At 53.5% G+C, this 23,974-nt stretch overlaps 2 protein-coding genes across 2 annotated transcripts; both read right to left on the bottom strand.

Moving 5' to 3' along the window:
* Positions 1–908: 908 nt before the first annotated feature.
* On the bottom strand, positions 909–19,567 carry TRARG1 (trafficking regulator of GLUT4 (SLC2A4) 1). Its single transcript, XM_055718231.1, has 3 exons — positions 19,095–19,567; positions 12,060–12,192; positions 909–11,480 (listed from the first exon to the last, which is right to left on the bottom strand). Exons 1-3 carry the CDS (start codon positions 19,488–19,490, stop codon positions 11,473–11,475), a joined length of 537 nt encoding a protein of 178 aa, XP_055574206.1. The 5' UTR covers positions 19,491–19,567; the 3' UTR covers positions 909–11,472.
* Positions 19,568–22,132: 2,565 nt separating this feature from the next.
* On the bottom strand, positions 22,133–23,022 carry BHLHA9 (basic helix-loop-helix family member a9). The gene has a single exon (XM_027806156.2). It carries the CDS (start codon positions 23,020–23,022, stop codon positions 22,264–22,266), a length of 759 nt encoding a protein of 252 aa, XP_027661957.1. The 3' UTR covers positions 22,133–22,263.
* Positions 23,023–23,974: the final 952 nt, after the last annotated feature.

Below are 23,974 nucleotides of genomic sequence, written 5' to 3' on the forward strand. Positions count from 1 at the left end.
GTGAGAAGCTCCTTGCTGCAGGTTGTAAAGTCCCGTTGAGCTGCTAGCCGTATGGTGGGAACTTTTCTTAAGATGTTTGGTGGCACGTGTGCCTGGGCATGTCACCTACAGAGCCCTCTGACTTCAGACCTGTGCTGAGCTGGCTTCTTTCAGGGTGAAATCCTGCCGGAATGTTGGATTTTTAAGGGAACCTTTTCTTAAGACTGCAGGATGCTAAGGAATATTGCAAGTGTAAAAAGAAATCACGAGTAGCTGTGAAAATGCTGATCAGGTGTCCCTGGCAGGCTCCGCTATTAACATGCAAATGAACATTTATTACATTAAAAAGTAGCTGGACCGTGCAAGGGTCTTGCCAGCGCTGGAGTCTGGTGGGTACCTGCGTCACGGTGCGGAGCAAGCGGGAGACCCTGTGTGCTTTCCCTACTTCCCAGTGCAGGGAGAGGCTGAACTGACACTTGGGCTTCTCAGCCCCTCGCTGCGAGAGAAATACCCGGGTGGAGAGGCCAAGCGCCGAGGGGGGGTGGATGTGGATATTTCCCTGCTGCACTATAAATGGAGTTCCCTCTAGGTCAGGCGTGTATCACCAGTGCTAAATTTACTTTACAATATTCCTGAGGTGGGGAGATATGTGAGTCAGGTCTATAAAAGCAGGCACTGCTTATGTAAAGAAATACAGCTTAGGAAGGAGGAGGCAGGGGGTGCTCAGCCTGCAGCAGCGACCGGTCCTGGGGTACGTCCGCCCTCGGAACACGTGGGTCTTCGTGGTCAGGGGGCATCTGCACCATCAGGTTCTGTCTGTACCTTACAGCAGGACCGAGGGATCTGCTGGCCAGCCCTTCCTCTGTTTCCATACATTTCAGGAAATGTAAATAACTTTCAAGCCTGTGCTCTGGCTTAGATGAAGGGTGGTTGTTTTTGTTTTTTTTTTTTTTAAAAAAAAAAAGGACAAACATTTTGAGGGATGATAATTCTTGTAATACTTCAGGGAGACGTCAGCTTGAGTTGTGCCCGGTGCCTCTGGGTGGGGAAAGGAGGGATGCTCCTGTGGGGATTTTGGTAGTCAGATCTTTTTCATCTTTTGGGGTACATAAATCTGTCCTTGGGAAATCCGAGGCTGCTGGAGGCAGCTGTGACTTTGCCAGCAGAGCGTGACCATACCCTTTGCCGTGGCAGAGGGGTGGACCTTGGCCATCCTGCACCATCACCAGCCTCCTCAGCTCTAACCGCAGGCACAGCTACATCTCGGGGGAATGAACTTCTCCCACGCTTCCTCAGAAAAAGATATTCCTTAACTCAGCAGCTGAGTCCCTTTTGCCAGCGTGGTGCTGCTGGAGCCCTTTGGAGGCGAGTGCTGGGCTGGGAGCTCGGCGGGGGGCTGAGCCCAGCCATCCCCCGGGCAGGGAACCAAACGGCTCCTAACTCATGTGTTGGGCACTTCAGCTTCTACCCACTGTACATTTTGCAATCGAAAGTCAAGGTTAAGATAGAGCATCACTTTAAAGCTCTAAAGATACCAAGTCTTATCAACATTCCTTTAATTTTATTATGGTTTGCTGTGTACCTAGGCCAGTAAGGAATTACAGTGCGGTGGGTCAGGTGCTGTTCTGTTTTTTTCACCCACCTGCAAGCAATGGAGTGATCTGTTTGCATTGATCCTTGCTGGGAAGGCGTATAAAATACAGGTTTGATGAAATCGGACCTGAGACCAAATAATGGGAAGAAAATGCTTTAGAATCTGCAGCCTATAATTAAACATTTCCAAGAGGCAGCGAGATACAGCGAGCTCAGCAGAAGGAGGCATTTTGCTGGGAAGACTTCCTGTCTTTGCTTTGTTTCATGCTGTGTGCTATTAAAGCAAACAACTTCACAAGCTTCAGAAGCATTCGGCAGCTCTTCACCAAGAATAGCATCTAACATTACAGCTAAGCTGGAAACAATGAGGGCCATCAGGTTTTTGGTTTGCTTGCTTTTGTTTTTCTTAGCAAATAAACTAGGTAGCTTAGCTCATGCAGAAATCCCCATCACTCTATTCTAGGTATTCTAGATGTTGCAAGATGGGAGTTTTCACCTTCTGAAGGATTCAGCAGGAAGGACCATAAGGGAAAAGTCCTCATTTAGAGCAGTGCCTTAATCTGCTGGTGCAATTTTTGCTTACCGGTGCAAGCCAGGCTCTCCTGCTTTTCACTTGTGTCAGTCCGAACCACCCTACGAACTGTATCGGATATGTCTTTCCTGATTTAAAAAAAAAAACACGAGTTTGAGATGTGATAGAAACGTCTACCTTGTGCCACATGGGATCAGCTAGAGCTCTGATGAAATGTCTGGCTGTGTAGATGTGGGAGCCTTGGCTGTGTCGCTCTGTGTTTGCAGGGCAGCAGTGACAGCTTTGAACTGGAGGCAACGTGCAGAGTCGTGCTGCAAAAAAAAGGCTTCGTCTGTAAAGGGGCAGGCTGGTTCTGGGGAGGAAAATAGCAAGACGGAGGCTTTCAGCACCCTTGCAAAGACAGACTCAGTTTTTCTCTGCTCTTTTACTGGAGCCTACCAGGAGTGTGTTTGTTGAACTACTTCAGATTTTGAAGATGTCCACCATACGTCATCTTTTAATCTCTACAGCTAAGAGCCCATCCTGCAAGTAGGGAGAAGTTTGGGGTGCAATCTGTTCTGGTTTTGGCCCAGCATCAGGCTTACAAGCCCCTTGCATCTCTGTGGAGCGGGATGAGCTGTACCAGAGCTGGGCACGTTCGTGTGCTGCTCATCACAAGGTTTTGCTGCTGCAGTTCCGCAGCCCTGAGCTTCCCCACTACGGCTGCACGATGCTGCTGCCTGTGTGGCTGCGGTGGCTGCAGCAGCCCAGGGCTCTGGCTCCGGCACCTCACAAACACCTTGCCAAGATGCTGCCCATGGCTTTGAGGGTACCAGAGGAAACCCTTAGCTGCTCGCTCTTCAACAGCAGCCAGTGTTAGGAGTGAGAGAGAAAATGGAAACGTGTTCCGTGTGCTTTTAATTTGTAGCTCCTGTCTGGAGCAAAATGATGGAAACCAGTTGAAGAACTGGTAACCAACTTTTCATCCTTGACTTAAACCCCAAAGCTCATGCAAATACATTGCAAAGACAAACATTAAGAGGTGAACAGAGAGCCTATAGCATTTAATAGAAAACATATGCAACATGGAAATGGGATGTAAACCTCTTGCTGTTCCTTTGCAAATCTATTATACATGAGCCCATCAGAGCAGCGTATTAATAAAACAGGAGCCCAAAGCACTTGGCACTCCCATCTCTTTAGCGAAACATCAGAAGTGAGGCTATCGGCTCCAGTCTTGGAAGTCTGAAACTTGCATCTGCCCAGCTGCTTTGGTGAAATGATGGAGATGCTCCAAGGGGAATCTCACCACTAAAGGGAAATCGCTCCATGGTGTGGATGTTTTTAGGTAAGATTCTCCTCCTCCTTGACAAAACTGTTGTTCTTTCTTGCTCAGCCTTCTTGCCTGCTGAATTCTTTAAGCAATACGTGAAGAGGGCCAAAGATGGCTTAAAGCAACCTCAGACATCATGTGCTGAGATGCAAATTGCATCTGTTCCTCGAAAGCTCTCTGGGACCACTCTGTCCCAGGCTTTTGTTATGCATGGGTACCACCAACACAGCCATGAGCCCCTTTGCTTTGCTGAACAGCGGAAAGTAAGTTACACTGGATTTTCTTAACATCCACATGTTGCTTCTCCATCAGGACAAATAAAGGTGGCTCTTTGGACCTCCCCTGCGTTCTCAACTGTGATGCCCAGGGCCCTGGTGCAGACAGTAACGCCTCTTGCCCTTCTGGGTGAGCAGAGGCAGCAAGGGGATGCTGCTGCTGGAAAACATGGGCTTCGTACACGGTCCAGCCTTGGCATGAGACGGGAGTAGGTGTAGTGTGGTGTGAGGTTGGACCTGCGTGGCTGTGAGTAAGTGTTCATGGCTGGTGGCTCTTAGAGGATTGAGCAGCACATCTCCTAGCTCTAGCATGGGAAACTGAACATCTAGAACACTGATTTAAGTACTGTTACAAGGGGAGGGTATTTAGGAGTAAGAGCCAGCAGATCTAGCTAAAACTTGCTGTTTCAGAAGCAACGGGGAATGGATGCACCAAAGAAATATGCTTTGTTAAAAGCACACCGGCAAGCTGCAGAGCCAGGTGAGGGGTGGGTAGAGCCGCGGGAGGGAAGGGCCGTGGGATAAACACGAAGGCTGAGCTTGTTGCTGGTGTGTTTGGGGCTGCGGAGCCGCTCTGTGGCACTGGGAGCCCGGGCAGCGAGGTACTGGTGCTGTGCTGCCTGAGCCAGAGGAAACCTTGGGGACAGATCCAGTACTGAGGCAAGTCCCAGCTTCCAGGGGCTGGGCTTTGTGTTGTGGGTGACGGCAGAACTAGAACTAATTACTGTTCCTTTGATTGTTTTCTGAGATGCACATGAGGATAACAGATCTGTTTGCCATAAGTTCACGAACACTTAATCTGCATCCTCTCTGGCTTTCAGTACCTGGCAGAGGTTTCCTATTTGTTGATTTTTCACCACCCAAAACCCCCTACAGCTTGCATCCTCCAGAAAAGAGAAGAGGTGTTTATCGTAACGCTGCTTATGGAAACAACAGGTAGACCAAAGCTTTGCTCCGTCGCGTCAGAGGCCAAGGGATCTGGGTTTGCAACACAGAGGTGCTTTTGACCAGTCCGTTCGCCCTGCTGCCTTGCCAACACAGGTGTAGCTGTCTTCTAAATGTGACCACAAGCAGCTCAGTCTGGTTCATCACGGTGTTTGCTGCCGAGTTCTGGCCCAGCGGGCTCCATCGGGTGAGCTGCCCCCAGGGAGCGGAGCCCTGCACCGCCCGGGTGCTGCGGCAGTGCCGGTGGCTCAGCGCTGCCAACATTGCAGAGAATTTACATCTTTTTACCATCATAGGCGTGGATGCGAGTGGAAGCGCTGTGCTCGATACCAGCTCTGGGTCCATAAAGCTTAATTTTTGATCCTGGCGGTGGCACCCACCTCCCGTGTGCATGCTTCCTGGGTGCTGCCTTGCCAGGAGAGGGAAGGAGTCATCCTCGGGAAGCTGCAAGACCGTGTTACCTCCAGTAAGTCCTACCCTGAGGTGGAGTCTGGACAGCTTGAGTGTATTGCTACAGAGAGCTGTGTAAGACAACTAATTAGTCTCAGATATGGCAAGTCTTCTCTCCAAGCCGAGCTGAGTTGGAAGTTGCGTTGCCATTCATTCCCGGAGGATGCCAGAGAAGCGCAGCGAGAGGAGGGTGTTAGGATTCAGCTGAATGAAGTGGTTGTGCACTTCAGCTTCAGTAAGGATCAGTAGCTTTGACTGACTGGCATGCAGTTACACAGAAATAAACTCTGGTAGGCACCCAAGGTGTGTGTTATACACGGCCAACAGCCTTCCAGTCTGGTTGGAAAAACTTCTCCTGGGAAAATTTTCAAGCCTTGGCTTAAGAAACTTTAAAAAGGACTGGCTTCCCAGGAGCTGCTTGCCTTTAGGTTTTTTGAGCGGAGACCAAACGTTGCTGTGCATTCTTGAAATCTGTGGGTTTGATGGATAGTTTTTGGTTTTGAGCAGATTTGGAATTTGTTCTCTTGCACTTGGTTGTGCACCATAGTATCGAACTGCGGCGGCAGGGCCAGCCATAAGAAGCAGTTCCCAGGAACTGCTCCCCATCCCATCCTGGTGCGCTGCAAGCAAGGAGGATTTCTCCTCCTTCCCATGGCATGGCCAGCTGGAGACCCCCCGCCATAGCTGTGCTTCCCGGGGGGCTCAGTGCCGCTTGTCTCTGCGGCACAAAGCTGATCTGTCAGACCTTTCTCTGCTCTGACTTGCACTGTTTTTTCTTCTGCCTTTTGTTTATATGTATTATTTGCAACCCGCTGCACCCAAAACACCAGCTGATCTACCTGCCCTTGTGTGAAGCAGTAGTTAAATGAGTAGTTCAAATATTTTTTTCTCATTTAGACAGAAGAAACAAGTTCAGCTTTGACCATGCATGTTACATTTTAATTTTTTTCTCATGCCAAGAAATACAAAGAAAGTATATAAGATATACTATAATCATCCTGCAGAAAAAGAAACATTTATCAGCAAAGAGAAGCACCCAGCTGCAATTCCTGATGCGTTCATGCTGTGTGGGAAACGTGGCTCTTCCAGTTTGGCTTCAAAGCAGGAGGAGCCGGTGCATGGACGGTGGTTGCAGCGAGGGGAGGATAGACCCTGCACGTCCCCAGAGGATTGTGTCCTGGGCACCATCTATCGAGGGCACCTGCCCTGAAGTGGTGGCAGGGTTGCCTTGGTGAATCCTGCTGCACACGTTCCCTTTCTGATATTTCTAACGCTGGACGGGTATTTATAGGTTTGAATTTATCTACCTACTGGTGTCAGCAAATGCTTTACAAATACTCCCACTCTGAAAAGGCTGCTTCGCCCCCCACCCTTGGCTTGTGTCCAAGCATGGGAGTGTTCAGTCCAAACCTGTCTTTGCCAAAATTAAAGGATGTAAACTGAAAGAAAAAGGACGTTAAATCTGGAATTATTTCAGCTTGACTGTGCAGCCCTGGCTGTGGTTCTGTGATAAGTAACAAAGCGATAGGGCAAGGTTGGGGGTATCAAGAGGGAGGGAAAAAAGAGAAAAAGTCATGGGACCAGCCCAGTGGGTGCATTTCTGCAGCCTCTCCCTGGACTCAGACCAAATGGAAAGAGAGTTTTCATTTTATGTAAAAGGCAGGATCCGTTCCCCTTGTCTACATGGAGAAGTCTGGATTTGGAAAGGTAACTACTGCACTGTATGTGCTGGGGTCTGCAGGCAGCCCCAGTCAGAGGCTTAGAGCAGCACATTCCCTACCCCTCAAAAAACCCTTTCAGTGAAGTGCAGCAATGACGTTTCATTGCCAACAAGACCTGTACCCGATTAAAGGAAAAGCGGAGGGTAGAAGGGAAGAATGTGTGAGACTCGCAGGTTGCTCTCGGGATGGCAATACTGAGGGGAAAGCACGCTGGGCTGGCAAAGATGGGGAGAGGAGGGTAGATCAGAGCCGAGTGAAATACTGACCAGAAGAAGCAAACCCACTGTTAACACAGCAAACTCTGAACTGACATCTTTTCTCACTTTCTTTCCTCCCTCTGTGTTCAGATCCCTTCGGTCTCCTCCACAGGCACCTGGGCGGGCAGCACCCAGCACGTGGCCCTGAGCCCCGTTCTGCGGTCGCATCCTGCGAGGTGCTGGTGTGGAACCGAGCGAGCTGGCTGGCGCGGCGGCGGCAGCTCACTTGTTCAGCTTAAGCCTTTGATCTAATGCTGCTTGTACCCAGCGAGGGCTCTGCTGTGCCACCCGGCAGAGCCCGGCGCTCCCCCAGACCCTGGGGAGAGGAGCCCAGGGACACCAGTGCCAGAAGGCGCCATCAGCCACACGCTCTGCTCGGCGGCTCTTTCCCGAGCGATGCTCACCGGGTATTTATATCCCACCAGGACCTCACACTTGTCGTTCGTAACTCCTACTTCAACTTACATTTAGAGACGTTTCCCACCTTCTCCATCTCTTCAGCAAGCTATCCTCCTACCAGCTCAACTTTGCTGTCAGGTAAGGCTGGGCTGCCACTGCACTGCTCAGATCCCTCGCCTCTCCTTCACCGGGGGGTAGAAGTTGGCCAGACCCTGAGGATTTCGTGACTTGTTATAGTTGCAAGCACAGAAAACGTGACTCTGATGCATGTGCTTAGAGGAGGCTGCAGCAGGTAGCAAAGAGCTGTGACATAAGTAACGGGGCTTGTTCATGGGGATAGAGAGGGAAAGTTGTTCCATGACATAGTTTTTGTGATCGCCCTCCTGTGTGCTAAAATCAAAGGGAAGGAGAGGATGTGCCTGGATGGGGAAAAAAGGTGGTTGCACTTAGGCGAATGCTAAACCAGTGGAAAAATCACGAGGGATGCTGCTGTTCCCCAGATGTGGAGGAGGAACCGTGCCTGCTGGTGGCCTCAGATGAAGTTCTGCCGGGATTTACCTCCTGGTAACACAGTCGCAGGTGAGGTGTGTGTCAGGGGTTGGGGGCTCAGCAACGTCCTCCTTCCCCATCCAAGCTAATGCACCTGGAAAAGCCAAACAGGCAGCTGAGCTGGGATAAAGCCGTGTGTGATGTGGAGAGCCAGGATCTAGTGGCAAAACGTTTGCAAAACATCAGGCTGCACAACGTGCAGGGAAGTTGGGAGAGAAGAGCGAGAAGCCACTTCCCAGATAACCCAGATAAAAAAATCCTTTTTCTAGCACTGGAGAGCCAGGTTACAAGGAGAGAAAATATTTTGTCAGGCATGACTGTAGAGGCTTTCCCCTGGATTTAAATGCAGCATAAGAAAAAAAAAAAATCAAAGCTGTATTCAAAAGCGTGGTACAATTTTATCTAATCAGAAAGATTTGGAAATGAATTTAGGTGTCTTCGTTTTTTATTATACTTAATAGTGAGATGAGGAGCAGTTGCCTCAGCAGCCCGAGGCTGCTGCCTTCTCCTGCGTTCTGGTACCTCTACTGCTCTGGGACTGCCGGCACTGCTGGCAAGGACCATTGGAGCAGCCTTGCAAAGCCCCCTTGTTCCAATGACTGCAGGCATCCCAGGCCATTTGGATGTGTAGTGTGTGTTTGCCTAGATCCCTTTGGAAAAATCAGATTCAAAGGAAACCTGTATTCATAGGTGGTTCTATTAAAGAGGAGAAAGAAAACCAGGTTTCTGTTGGGGGCTGCACGGTGCATGTGACTCGGAGTAACTTTGCTCTCCGTGCAATTAGAGCAGCGTAATGCTAACCCAGGGGTGGCAGGGTTTGATCCTTTAAATGTGGTAAAGCACTTTAGATAAAAGGCTTTATATAATGATAAAAGAGCATTTAAATTCTTACTTAATAAATACTTGGCGCTCTCAAGTACTACAATGCCTTGCGGTAGTTTTCCCTGAATGCCGGCTCTTCCAGCCCAAGGAGGAGCTTGCTCAGCTCTTACCATAAGCTGAATTTTGGCAGCTTGGAGAGCAAAGGGCAGAAGATGCACAGACGGGCAGTGCTGCCCTTGTGTATCCCAGAAAAAATAACACGTTTTCCAGCAAGCAGCTTTTCAGGTTCAAGCATTAAAGAAGGAATTGTTTGGGGGATTTGATGGGATTTCATCAACCGTCAGATAAGAGTTTGAAACTCCCAGGAGGGTTTCTGGAGAGCTGGGGATGAGGAGCTGTGGTGCTGGCAGGCAGGCTGGCGGTGGTGCGGGTAGGAGCTCACACCCAGCAGTGCTCGGTGGCCCCTGTTTGCTGAAGCTCATAAAAAACGAGTTGCAAAAGAAAGGTCACGAATTTGGTCCAGTTTTGAAGCCAATAGTTTGTAATAAAGCACTGGCCAAGAGGTGGATGGGAATGGAACCCAGGAAAGTGCTGTAGTGATGTGCTATGGCCCTCAGCCCCTGGAATCCTTTTTAATGTAGAGAAAAATCTTAAGAGCATCTACGGGATTTTGTCTTTCTTACCCCCTGGCTTCAAATGATGTCTAGCAAAAGAAAACACTTTAAAGAGGAGCAATGAAACAGGTGACAAGAATTCTCACAGTGATGCCCATGGCTTTGCACCTTAGTTACTGCTGAGTTACTGCAGCATGGATTTACAATGACCCCACGCGTGCACGTGCCCACTCACACGGTCCGGAGAAATTAGTGCCGAGCCATTTCCACGCTGTGGAGATTCTTAGGGTGTGCAGCAGATTCTCCATGTAGACAAGCCCTCAGATGCATTAGATTTGGTCTAAGGTTTGGGTTTTGTTTTTTTTCAGGAGATTGATGGTCGGGAGCAGGAGTGCCCTGAATCACCTTGGTTCTCAGCGCAGTCCCGATTTCTGGAGTGCAACTCTTGGTCATGTACTTGTGCCCGCAAAGTTTGGGTAAATTTTGGTAAAAGAGAGGCTCAGCTAGTACGGAGCAAATAGATATGGCCAGAAGTCATCTACAAAGCCTGAATAAAATAATAGGCAATGAAACTTTGCATAGTCTGGGTGGCCGGGTAGAAGACCAGCCCCAGTAACAATCCGCAGTGAGGACAGGGTGAGGGGGAAGGAGGAATGGGGCTGAACGGATGCTCAAGGGAGTGTGTCGCATTTGGATCCCACGGGAAACAGCCAAGGGAGCTGTGCGGTGTGGAAGACGTGGCGGGGCACAGGGTACCTATAGGCTGATCAGGAGGAGCAAGGTCTATTTCCTTGTTATGTTAAATACAAAACATTAAAAAATAATACTACTCGTGGAACTGACCCCAGCCAGCTCTGGGGATGCTGGAGATTTTCAGAGATGCAGAAGAGCGTGTGAGGGAAGCGGGGTCTTAAACTTCTCCATGCCTCTGAAAATCTCCTGGCAGGCCCCAAGCTGAAGCCCAGAAGGGCTGGGGAGATGAGCACTGACAGCGATGGGGTCTGGGTCACGCAGAAGCTTTTGTGTGATGAAGGTGATGTGAGGTGTGTGTAAGCGGGTAGAATGGGCTCTCCGTGCCTTGGTACCGCTGCTACAGATCAACCAGGCTCTTGTCTCAGCGCCATGAGTATTAACCTCGCTTTGGGTGCACAGAGAGAGAAACAGGCGGGTTCACAGAGAAAGCGTTATTTTTCCTTCCATTAAAAACCCCACCATGGAATCGGGGTGAGGAGGAGCCTGGGGTTCTCATGCAGCAACATCCTGCCCTGCCAGCTCTGAGATCTGCCCTAAGTGATAAAAGAGCTCATAGGAACAGACATGGAGAACATTCCCAAAGGCATGCAAATGGTCATTGTCTCTTTTTTTTTTTTTTCATCAAAAATACAAAAGCACCCACCACATCCTCCAGCTTTTGCGGCTGCATTTTGTTCGAAGCAGAGCCGTGGTCCTGCTGCAGCTCTGCTCTCCCTCCTCCTCCATGGAACAGCTCTCAGCTCCTGATGGCAGTTTGAGCTTTGTTTTTGTTTTGTTTTTTGTTTGTTTTTTTGTAGAGACAGAGAATCTGATGATTTAAAAACCAACAACCCCCAAAAAATTCAGTGACTTGTGCCAAAATTCTTAGGAGGGTTCCTCAAAATGTCCTGTTCTTGCCTTAATATTTTCTTTTAAAATAAGCTTCGTTCTTGAAACTCTCTCCTTCTCTTGCACTTTAGTTGTCTCCCCGCTCCGTGAGTTTTGCTGGAGGGGAATGAGGTAGTGGATTTCCCCCTTCTCCTCTCCGCTTGGCGTCTGATGTCCTTTCCCATTCCTTCTTGCGATGTTTTTTTAGCCCATCACTTGTACCAACTCATTTCCAAGAGGTGGTGAAGTAGAAGCATGCGTTCCTTCGGACGGCGCTCCAGAGCAGGCTGTCCAGGGCTGCCCACCTACACTGTGACAATTTTTTGTTGCAAGGCTGAAAGTAAAAACCCCAAAAGGAAAGTTGTCTTCCTCCTCTTCGAGGTATTTGCATGCTAAAACGTCTTCTAGGAAACTGTAAAACAAAGAGAGTCTTAGGGCAGCTTCTGGTAGTCACAGATGTTTCCCTTATGCTCTTGGTTTGGGTTTTGTGTGTTTCTGAGGTTCCCATTTGCCCAAGATGCGTGCTGGTTTGGCAGGTGGGTTTGTGTTTGGGGACTTCCCCAAATATTTTGGGCTTGCATTTCTGGGCAGGGTGGTTTGTGTCCTGAAACCCTTCCGTTTTTACCCCACTACGCTCTTCTAAACCCACCACAGCCTTTGCCAGGGGGACCTGGCGTGGTCACCACTGCACTACGGGACAGTGCAGGGAGGACTTTCCAGTCTGGCCGTTTGAACCGTGTGTGTTGCTCCTGCAGGGAGCCCATGCTCCAAGGTGTTTTGCACATGTGTGTGCAGCTGTGCAGCTGCAGCTGATGATGCAGCCTAGACCACACAGGCGCTTAGTGCCCTACCACTGCGGTTGGGGTGGGAATGGAGCACCACCTGCCCCAGGGGGGTGGTGGAGGGTGGGCAGGGTTGTCCTGTACACTAGGCTGGAGCCAGGTGAGGTTCCTGCTCTATCTAGGCTGGGGAAAAGAGAAGGAGATGTTACCTCTGATGCCAAGTGAAATGTAGAGCACGATGATGATGGTCCCCAGGATAATGGAGACGATGCTGAGCAGCCTGGCCATGCGTCCCAGTCGCCGGGCTCCGTCCATGTCCCCTTGCTGCCCACTGTTCCTCGACTGTGGGGAAACACAGAAAGCGGCTCTTAAGAATGACCACAGCCCTGGGGCACCTCTCTGGCTGTAGCCCCAGAATGTGAGCTGCTGCGTCATCGAGCACTACATCTCCCACCCTGGGCTCTCGCAGGGTGGCACACAAACGCCCTCGGTGAGCCCACTGCTTCCGCAGCCTGGGGTCCTGCTAACATGATGTGCCTGGAGAAGCCCACTCAGATGCTGTCTGCTTGCCCTGGGTAGGAGCTGGCCTGGCTCGAGTCTGTCTTTGTTGAAGTAACTAAGAAATAGTCCCGGCATGGGACAGGAGGCACCACATGGCCCCAGCCAGCTGCAACCCCTCTCTGATTCTTTCATGGAAAACCCTGAAATTCTGGACTTCAGCCCCCAGAGCAGCTCACTTCTAGGGAGCCGCATCCCCCAGGGGCACTGCTGCCCTTCTGCAGCTCACGTACAGGAAAAGCATCCTGCCCCTGCCTCCCGCTGCAAATGTCTGTATTGAGAAGCCATGTATATTGTGAGTTTAACCATCACCGACAAACTGGGAAATAATAATACAAAAAAAAGCAGTGACATTTCCAAGCAGCATGTAGCCTCATGGCTGGCTGTTGGAGCTGAGTGTGAGCGTGAGAGGAACGGGCTTTGATAAAGTGGGCAGGGACTGCTGGCTTTCAGCTTGTGATGGGATGTGCTGTGGTGCCTCTGCATTACCCTCGGTTCCTGCATCGATGGGTTGTGTTCACCATCCCTGTTCTCACATGTACTTCTCCTACAGCAAATTCCTGCTCTTGTGTGTGCTGTAGGGAGGGAAGGAACAGTCCATATAGCTTCTTTATTCACCTTCTAGTTTCATTGGATTTCCCCTGCTGCTCTATTGATTTCTTTGAGCAGCTCAGTGAAAGCTTTCCTCTGCTCTGTAACTAAAAAAAAGTGCTCCCTGGCTGTGACAGGGCTGAGGAATGGGACTGGAAAGGCACTAGTAGGTGCCTGGAAATTATTGTGTGTGGACTCATTAAGGGATGAAGAGAGATCCCCAAGAGTTGAAGCTAGAACAGGAGTTGCCTGGCGCTGATGTTGGTGGGCACCAGCGTCTTAACGGGAGGCTCTTGGTGGGGTAAATTGCGGTGGTCCTTGACTTTGGGAACAAGGGGAAGCCCCGGGTGAATGGAGAACACAGCTAGGAGGTTCCCTTGGAAGGTTTGGTTTTTGCTCGGCAGAGATCCAGACCTGGGAGGCATCTTGAGGGGGTTAGTGAAGCATCCCCAGGGTCTGCCCACCAGTGCTGCCCACCACAAGGGACTGGATGGGTTGAGCAGGATTTGGGCTCACACCCAAAGTGGAAAAATGTAAGACTGGATGAGCATGGGCTCACCAAGACCTTGCCTAGCACCTGACGGGGTGGTGAGGGTGCTGCTGTGGCCTGACTCCTCTGAGCTTCAGTGCCACCTCTCTTAGTGCCCTGTGCTCAGCAGCACCGCTGACCCACCAGGCAGCAGAAACCTCCACCGATGCCCACACACACGGTGCCTGAAGACCGAGCACAGCTCCTCAGAAAAACTACAATACACAGATGCATCGTAAACTTTCCGAGGAAGTGATTCAGTAAGGACTGATCTTGTTTCTTGTTCTTGTGATGGGTAATCATTTGGTTCCCAAGTGAAAAAATACCGAAAGTAAGAATTCCTGGGGAGGGAGAAGCATTCCTGCTGAGAGAGGAACCCATGGTGCTCCCCAGCCTGCCGGCGCGAGCGTGCTGGGCTTCCTGCACTTGGCGGAGGGAGGACCTAGCACTTAGCAGAAGGGCAGCTGTGCAGTACCACGGCGAGGTTATTACAGTGAAATTACTCACCGTGCGTCAGCATTTGCTGCGTGTGCGGTGGAGAGGCTGGAGCCCCTCCATCAGCAAACAGGAGCTCCCTGCTCAGGAAGAGGCAGACGGGCTGTGACTGGCACGGCTCTCCAGACTGAAAAGCCTTCCCAAATTCATGCAGCGTCCTTCTGCCTCCCATGAAACCCATTGGGAAGGGGGTTTGGAGTGGGGGGAAATTGGATAAGGGGTTTTAAATTCCATTGGTAACATTTTCACTTGGTTGGGAAGGCTTGGAGTGGGGGGAAAGAGAAATAGGGTAGGCTGGGGGGAGGAGGAAGCCCAGGGCACAGGTCTGCCACCTTGATCGAGTGGAGGAGTCAGGCAACACCCCCCACCTCGGCTTCACTGGGAACAGGGTTTTGTAGATGCTTTAACTGCCTTGAAGCGCTTCCTCTTTCTTTAGAGATGCTTTTAAGCATTTAATGTTTTTACATGGGTTAAAGGCTTCTCCCCCTGCCCCATCATCTCCAGCCATGCTGCCTTCGCCAAACTGGGTCCCAGGAGAAGAGGGAGATGTGGGGCAGGCTGTGGGGCTGGCAGCTCCCCATAGCTCTATGCTGTGTGCTGGCTCCCCCCTTTGAAGCACGGCTGCTAAAAGTGGGGAAACTCCAAGTTAAACAAGAAATATGCTAGTGAAAAAGACTTAAAGGTAGAGGTATACTAAAACGATCCTACTTCCCTTTCAAAAAAATGTGTATCTCAGAAATAACTGCGCTGGAAAGGGTCCCCCTGTCAAATTTTTTAAAAAAATAATAAAATCAGGAGTCAGGAGGCCTAGCACAGTTCCAGCACTAACCGTGAAACATCACTGAGCATTCAAACAAATAAATACTTCATGTTCCTACTCCATTTCCCATTAATTTTGCTTTAATACCACTACCCTCTTGGCAGCACCATGACTAAAAAGGTCCCCAGCTCCAGCCCAGGCTGTGCGCTGGCTGCTGCTCCATAGTGCTTGGGTAGGTAACGTGCAGCTTTGAAGGTTTCCATGTACTCCTTTTGATTTGCATCACCATGTAAATAACACAGCAAAGCCTCAAACATGCGACTGCTCCCATTGCCTGGCTGTGAATGTCCGGCTCCGCTTGCGCGTCACCCTGTGTAACAACATCCCCACTGCTGCCACCGAGGGACTGCAAAACCCGGTTCGTCCTGGTCTCAACAGCACATGTGACAGACCGTATCTACAAGCGATGGGATGCAGCCAAGAGCCTCTTTTTTCATTACACAACAGGAGTTTGTAATGAAATAATGACAAAATGAAGCCTCACGGGCTGGTGGCAAGAGATGGGAAGGATGCGGTAGCCCCATGATTGACAAGATCCCTGCCCTGCTCACTGACAGCTTCCAACATTTGGGATTAATTTTTTTTTAAGTTCCAGTTTTTGTAACACATGTAACATTTTTGCAGGGTGTGGGTTAGATTGCAATGAAATATGCAGTTTTAGCCGTCTTCTAGGGAAAATATATAGGCTAACGAAGTCGGTATATTTATCACTACAGCTTCTGGAAGTGTTTACTGCTCATTTATCCTGAACAATTATGAAAATTGCATCAGCATTGGCATGGGATGTTTAGCAAGCATTTGTTACTGTACATATATTATTCATCGGCGTGGAACGGTTTGATTATAGCTCTCTAGTATCACTAATCCTGTGTTTCGCTTTCCACATAAAAACATTAACATCTTGTTTATTAATCAAGACTTGCTGATGAAGAATATCTCCAAAAGGCTTGAGGGCTACAGGGGCAGAGTCACTGTGTGTGTGCCAGGGGACTCCCTATTACAGTGGAGTATTAGCAAATCTGAAGGACCCTGGAAATGGGGCTGGAAGAGGAGGCTGTTCCACGGCACCCACGGGGCCAGGTAAGTCTGGGTGATTCAAAAGAATTGTTGATCTATCATGTTTTCAAATTGCCATCTAAGTTACTGATCAGAAGGGTTTTTTTTCCCCTTAACAGATCACCTAGGTTGCCTTGTTGCAAATGAAGGCAATTACTTTTTTGTGCTAGCCCCAGGGACGGAGAAGATGAATCGTCACCTCCTCTTCCCCGCAGTCTTTCCCGATTTATGAACTGGCTTTGGATGCACTCTGCTGCCTTCCACAGTTACTCAGGATAAATCATTAATCCTCCACACTTGCATTTTGTTGAAGAATCCACAGTTACTCAGGATAAATCATTAATCCTCCACGCTTGCATTTTGTTGAAGAAAACATTCCAAGAGAGGTACAAGTCAACATCAGACTTGGATAGATGACTGTGCCCTTTAAAATTAGTAGGGGTAGTTTAACTTCTCCCCCATCTTTTGGGAATGACAGCACTTACTCCGGACACCAAGTGCTGTGCAGAATTGCCCTTGATGTTACTACATGCTGGTTCTGGCTGGATTTACCCCTCTTTTTCACTTCATTTTCTCGGAGTTCTGTACACTGGTAAGTGGCCTGTCTGCTTCTTCCCCCGATGTGGCTGCACTTTGATAGGAAGGGGAAGGGATCTGAGAACAGCAATGCAGCCTGTGTGTGTGTGTGTGTGTGGTACCTAGCCCTGCCCTGCCCTCCTCTGAGACGGGTCCCAGGGGGCTGCCCTTGTGTACGGCAGCCCTGCTCTCTGGCTCGGGGAGGGACCCCAACCCCTTAGTGCAGCCAGGACCTTGCTTGGCCAACAAAACACATCCAAGGGTCAGTGGAGGAGCCTCCAGGTAACTCGTTTCCACAAGACCAGCATTATCAGGAACAGACTGGGGGCTAGAACAGATTTTTTTTTTTTCCACTTCTGGCCATAGGCCCTGCTGGGATCTGAGATCAGCTTTTGAAAAATGATTTATGAGACACTAAACCCAAAAGCATTCATTTGCTTTTCTCTCTGGTTGCTGCTTATTACCCAGAAAAAAGCTTTCATGTGCAAAAAGCATTGACTTAGGAAAGAAAAATACAATTGCAGAGCTAAAGGAATGTCAGCACATTGTGGGAAGGTCCCCCTGCCCCCTCCCCCCCCCCCCAGGCACCAGACATTGCAAGAACCTGCTTCCTGCTCAGATTTGTCCATGATCAGCTGCTCCTGGGTTTTATTCTGTGGGGAGACCTATGCCTTGGGAGCCTTGGGAGTCACTGGGAACTAAATTCCTCCCTGGTGTAAGCAGGTGAAACATCAGCTGATGCCCCCAGAGCTGTTCCTGCTGGCAGGGAGACCCAGCCAGATGTTTCCTGGCTCCCTGGGGACAGCACGGAGCAAGGATCGCTCCTCATCCTGCTCCGCTGGCGCTGTGCGGGGATCCCTGGATGGCAGGTGTGTGTGTAGGGGGGGTGATGGTATAAGCATGGTCAGGACTAGAAAGGGCATTAATAAATTAAGCATCCCATGGGAGAGGGAGTGCAAGGATGACTGTGAAGGGGCCATGGGATGCACACTGACTACTAATGTGCCGTGTGTGCTAGAAACCTTGTCCTGGAGAACAAGCTCATCCAAGTGTGCCTTCTGCCTCAGTGGCCAGAGGGGGCTGGGGCTGGGCATCCCCTTCCCCAGGGCTGGGTGGGCACTGGGCAGTGCTGTCAAGGGCTTTGGAAGCATAGGGCAACCAAATAGTCTTATTGCCTTGTTGGTCCTGCTTCCCTTTGGGTTTAACACAGTAAATACACCCCCACACCTGGCTGTCTAACAGTATTAACTGACTCCTGCTCTCTTTTTACTGTTTACTCTTCTACTCCATGGGGCTTATTTGGCCCAAGGCACATCCCCTGGATGCTCCATCCGCTGGAGGCTCTAACTCCTGCAAGGGAGAGTGTGAGAATCTATTTTGCATGAAGGCTAATGTGGTTGGAAAATCCCCGTGAGAGACCTTGTTTATTACCATGGATATGCAATACCCAGCTGCTTTCCCTCTCATTGCAGTGCAAAGCCAAACAAGGCTGGCTGGCTTCCCCGTATGCTGCCTAAACAGGCTCTGCCACACAACTGTACTACGCAGATGACAGCTGGCACTGGCAGAAATGATGATTCCTCCTCAAAATGGAAACTGGTCTCTCTAGAGAGCTTTCTGTGGCAACCACCAGCGTCTGTCTTCAAGTTGTTGGCGGTTTTGGGGGAAGTGCTGGCTGCAGGTGCCCCTCAGTGTATTTCTTTGTGGTAAGCAGGTCATTGCTTTCCCTGAGCTGATTTTCAAAGAGAAGATCTGCCGCTGTTGCAAATCAAGAGGATGGAAGATGCCCGGGGGCTGTGGAGCAGTGGGGAATGGTGATGGGTAAGGGGCTGGATGTCCTTGTGGGGCTGTGCTGCCTGAGCCACCTGTACCCCAGATGGGTGAGGGGCCGGCTGGCTGCAATTCTCCCCTGCTCTGGTCTTGGTGTGTTTGCCGAAGTGTGCGAGATGTTTAATGGGGAAAATTGCTTCTTCAGGGTGACTGAAAGAGCTGCAGGGCAGCCTGTCCCTTGGAAGTGTCCGAGAACAGGACCCGGGCTCCAGCCAGGGGCTCCCCAGGGCGGCAGGGCTGGGATTGGCTCTAGGAGGTGCAGAGGGAGATCCCTTGTCCTTGCTTCGCCTCGCAGCTCCTTCCCGGGAAGCTCGGCGAGTCGCTCCGGGTGGCTGCCTGGCGGCAGGGACCAGGCTTCCCGGAGCCACCGGGCTTCCCGGAGCCCTGTCCTGGGTGCACCGGGATCCCAGCCCCAAATCCCGGGCAGCCCGCTCCATCTCCATCCCGCCACCTCCCCGCGAGCTGCACCGGGCTCGGGCTCCGGTCGCTGCCCGGACCCCGATCGCAGCGTCTTGCGGGGAGCCGAGCGGGGGGCACTGCCTGGCCGGGCCCCCCGCGCTCCCGGCTGCGCGGCGGCAGCTGTGCGGGCCCCCCCCGGGCCGCCACCCCCGCCCCCCGGCCGCTCCCGCCTGGCCCGCTCCCGCCGCGCCCCCCGCCCGGCCGGTGCAGCACCGCGGACAGCTCCGGGAGGCCCCGCTCCAGCCGTCGATGGGCGGCGGCGGCGGGGGGAGCCCGGAGGAACCGGGGGGAACCGGGGGGTACCGGGCGCACGGCGGGTCCCGCACTCACCATGATGGAGAAGACGAGGGCCACGACGTTGATGGGCCAGACGGGGCAGAAGCAGGAGAAGATGGCGAGCACCAGGTAGTCCCGCGGGCGGCCCTGCTCCGGTGCCGCCGTACTGGTGGCCGTGGAGGAGGCTCTGCCCAGGCTGAGCCGCGACGGCGACAGCGGGGCCGCCTCCAGGTGCCCCACCGACACCGACTTGTAGGCGAGCCCGTGCCCGTTGCGCTCCGCCTCGCCAGGCAAGGCGGCCGTGAAGGATTTGGAGCCGCGGAGGCCCTTCTCCTCCCGGCCCTCGGTCGCCGCCAGCAGCTTCTCGGTCTCCTGGAAGCGGGTGGGCAGCGCCGTGCCCGAGCCCGAGCCCGAGCCCGAGCCCCCGGGCGCGGAGCCGCTGCTCGCCATGGCCCGGCGGAGCGGGCTCCGAGAGCGCCCCGCCGCCGCCGCTCTGCGCCCGGGGCCCACCGCCCCGCGGGAGGCCGTGCCGGAGGAGGGGCCAGCCCGGCTCGGCCCCCGGGGCAGGATCGGGGCCACGGACCGCCCCCGGGGTGTCCCCGTTCCCCCCCGCCCGCCCCCGGGCCGCGCTCAGCCCCCGCCCGGCGCGGTGCAGGCGGGGCCGCTGCCCCCGGGGATGCTGGCAGGGATGCGCTGGGGAAGCCGGGGTGTCCCCTGTCACCTCCAACCCGGGGCTCTCTCCCGCCCCACCGACCCCCCCGCTCTTCCCGGGGGTCCCCCGGGCTCTGCTGAAGCGGCACGGGAGAGCCCAGCCCCGGAGGCACGGGCGGTGCCGAGGGCGCTCGGTGCTGGGTGGCCGGTACACATCGCCCTGCCGCCCCTGGGTCCCCCCCACTCAAAGCCTGTCCCCAGGCAGGTGGGGGACATGCAACACAGACCAGACCCACGACCTTCTTATCCCTGTGCAGAGGGGCTTGAGCTGGCAGGGCCGCAAGGGGCTGCCCGAAGGGGGTGTCTGGGCGGCGGGTGGGTGCCCGGTGGTGCCCCCGGCTCCAGCTGCTCTGGGAAAGCACCGTCGGTGGGCACAGGGTGAGTGGGCCTTGCATGTGCTGTGCTGAGCTTGGCCTGCCCTCCCTGCACATGGGTGACCCTAGGGAGGTGGCAGCTGGGGACAGGGGTACCAGCTCAGCGACAGGTATTGTGTCCCTACGCAGGGCCTGCAAAGGAGGAAGGATGCTGGTGCAGGGGTACGTTACATCCCATAAAGCAAACTACAGTATCCTTGGGAGCCAGGGGTCTTGGAAGGGGCGGGAGGGAGAGCTAAAATACCCCACAGAGCCTGGGTGCCTGGCAAAGATGGATGTTTTCCACCCATTCTGTATGATGCTTCAGTTCCAAATTTGTCAGGGATTTCCCTGGCAGTGAGTGCCATCTACGGGGCGCACCCAGCACCTTATGCCTCTCCGAGAGGTGCCCAAAGAGCCTGCTGCTAGCTGGGGCCCGCTGCCCAGCCCTGCCCACAGCCTGCCAGGCTGCTGCACCCCACCTGCCCCCCAGGACTTACCCCATCCTGCAGCCTCCAGACAGAATTAGGCCCTACGTTTCGTAAATGTGAACCTGAGAGCAGTGGGGTGACCCTGCTTATGGGAGGAGGGTGGGTGTCTCACAGGGTTATCTGCCTCCCCACCCCACTCCTTCCTTTCTGGCCGTCTGCTTCCATCTGTCTCGCTTTAACTGACCACTGAAGCCAGGGATAAAGCCTGGAGATGCAAATTTGGGTGGAGGAAGAGGTTTGTGTCTGGATTAGGGCTGGGTTTCACTTAAACCTTCTTTGAATACTGGTATTACTGGGCTCTCACTCCCAGTAATACCAGTGCGATGGTGCTGCCAGGGCAGAGCAGGGGCATGTGCTGCTCCGGGAAGAGCCAGAGCAGGGATGCTGTAGGGAGAAGTAGGATTCCTTCAGTGGATATTACTGCAGGTCTTCTCCTGGCAAGGGAAACATCTGTTGGAGATTAAAGCCAAGATGCCTCACACCATCAGCACTTAAAGGAGGCTCCTTTGCCGAGCAAAGAGCTCTCTCTCCTGGCTGCTCCTAGCTTTCTGCTCATCACCCAGCTCCCTCATCCCGCCTGGGAATTGAGGGAGGAGGAGGAGACCCTGGGGAAGGACTGGCACACCGCAGCAGAGGGCTGAGATGGTTGTTCCAGCACATGCCACCCCCACCCCCCACCCCACCCCCCAGCAAGGAAAGAGCTCAGCCTGCCCTTGGTGAGTTGGCAGCCAGCGCTGGGGCTCACTGGGAGCACTGGGGCGGGAGCAGCAGGGCTGGAAGAGTTCTGTGGGGCTCAGCACTGTGGGAATCAAGTGGTGCAATTTGCCCTATCTAAAAATCTGGCGGTTGTGGCGTGTGTGGCTGTAAATCCCTGCCTAATTCCTGCAGCAATTCCGGTTTGCCGAGCCTTGGGCAGAAGGGAGCCCTCCCAGCTGGTCAGAGCTCTCTAAGCCAGAGGGAAGGGGCCAAAAGGGCCTTTTTAGTGAAATTCCCCCCCTTCCTCACTGCCGCTGGGACGAGCCATGAGCACGCTATCGCTCTGTCCCAGCAGAGCCACTTTGCCATGATCAGAAGGAAACTGCAAATGGATGGGTGGGTTTTATGAAAGCTGACATCTGTCTCCCTCCCCTCCTGGCCCGGCCTCGCAAATCTGCCAGGCACAAACATCCACACCAATGAGCTTAGCATCAAAAGTCCCAGGGCACTAACCTTTCCTGGCTCCTGCTCCGCTCCTTCACCGGCGGGAGCCAGAGCAACCAGCCAGCCAGGGGCTTTAGCGTGATCCCCACAGCCCATCTGTCCACCCCACGCTTATTAACAGCCGCTGCCCTGGTCTTGGGTTTGTAACTCGTGTTTTCTCACAGAGCAAGCAAGAGAGAATAAATAACAGCGGCAATCAGCAACAGCAAGACCTCGCAACGAGAAACACAGAGCTGGCATTTCCAGAGGATTTTCCACCTTCCCCAGTTTTCCTGCAGAGCGGAGACCAGCAGCTGGGCAGCGCAGGGGTCCCGTACAGCATGTCGGGGGGCTCACGGCTCTCACCAGCATCGCAGCTGAGCTCCGTGTCCTGCAGCGCTTCTCTCTCACGCGACAGTCCCTTCCCGCTCCCCCCGTCTGTCCCGCAGCTGCGTTACTGGCACCGCCTCACCGCCCCAGCCCCGCAGGTCAGTGGATGGGGAGGCACTGCTGGTGCCCCCAGCTCTGGCAATAGCCCACCTGCCAGGGGACTGCCCCGGCCAGGGGGTCTTGCAGGCTGCCCGTGTACCTCTGCTGGCAGGCGCCTCGGAGCCCAGGGCGGTGAGTCCCGCTGGAGCAATAGGCAGGGCTGGGCATGGAGCGATCCTCCTTTGGGCTCTCGTAGCGATGGAATTGCCTCTCCGGGGAAAAGCCAACGTAGAGAGGGGATGGAGGGCAGTGCTGCAAGCTGGCAGTGCCTGCGGAACTGGGCACCCAGGGGAGCTGGGGGCTGCTGGCCTTCACCCCCGGCTCCTGCGCAGGGACCCCGGCCCCACTGCGGCACTCGGAGTGGGCGCAGGGCCAGCAGCACCCGGCGCCGTGCAGGGACAGGGACAGAGCTGTGATCCTGTTGATGGCTCGCCGGAGGGTAGCGATTTTAGAAAGCCTTTTGCCACCAAGGTCATGTTTGAGGGCCAGCCGCAGGGCGTTGAAGGCTTGGTTGTAGTCCAGGATCCTCTTGCGCTCTCGGACGTTGGCAGCCATCCTCCTGGCCTTGGAGCGCACCGGCCGGCTCCTCTTCCTCACCTTCATCCCTTCGCGGTCCCCCAGGCAGGTGGATACTTCCCTGCCCTGGGGGACCCACAGACCCTGCCTGTAGCACGCTTGGGTTGTGCCCCCCACTTCCAGCTCCTCTTCCGAGCTGTCGGGCTCTGGTGCCATCCCTATCCCCATGGCTGCTGCGGACATGGCCGTGGCAAGGGGGAGTGGGAGAGGTGCTGCTGCGGTCTTGCCTCCTGTGAGGTGTGGGAGACACTCCTCCAGGGACACGCAGCCGCCTCTAAAAGCCCCAGCACAGGGCTCGTCACGTGGCTCTCTCCCGAACCTCCTCACCTGCCTGCAGGTGTGCTGCCTTGCAGAGACGCACAGGGTGAGCCCTGCCTGGCCTCTGCCCGCGGGGATGCTCCTGAGCGTGGTGCTGGGCTGGAGCATGGGGTACTGGTGCTGGGGTGCCCAGAGCTTGTAGTGGGATGCTCACAGGCCCCAGGAGGAAAGCACCTCTACCAAGCATATGTTGCAGTGGTTGCTTTAGTTTCTGTTAAGAGTTTGGTCAGTGCAGAATTTCCCCGTGCTGCTCTGCCCTCTCCTGTGCTGGACTGGCTGGTGGGTCAGCCTGGGCCAGGTCATCCCTGGGTTTTGTACGGCGCTGTGGGGCAGAGCCCCATCAGGCATCACCACCCTGGCACTGGCTTGGGCTCTGCTCACTCATGCTCATGGATGCTGCAGAATCTCTGTTATTTCTCAGCTAGGGAAAACTGAGGCACAGAACGATGAGGTTGCTGAGGAGAGCAGTGAGTCTTGCGCCTGGGTACAGGAGAAGACAAAATGACTGCTGCCCCAGGAACAGGGCTGGAGCACTGAGCTGCCTTTGAGACGGTGCATTAGGGCTGCTTCATGCAGCTGCACCTCGGCGAGCCGGGAGCATCCGTGGGCATGGAAGTAAACGGGTGCCTGGGCAGGAGCAGCCCCTAGGAACCAGTGGAGGAATGTCGGGGCTTGGTACGCCTCTGCCCTGCGGAGAAGGAAGCAGGAATGTGGCAGGGGGGATTGGGGCAGGTGATAAAAGAGCTAAAGTGCTACCTGCCTTCAGAGCCTTCCTGTCCCTTCCCAGCATCGGGGAGCCTGGGGGCAGAGCTGTCTG

Source organism: Falco cherrug, chromosome 1, assembly GCF_023634085.1.
Source record: "Falco cherrug isolate bFalChe1 chromosome 1, bFalChe1.pri, whole genome shotgun sequence".
In the NCBI taxonomy this organism is placed as follows: domain Eukaryota; kingdom Metazoa; phylum Chordata; class Aves; order Falconiformes; family Falconidae; genus Falco; species Falco cherrug.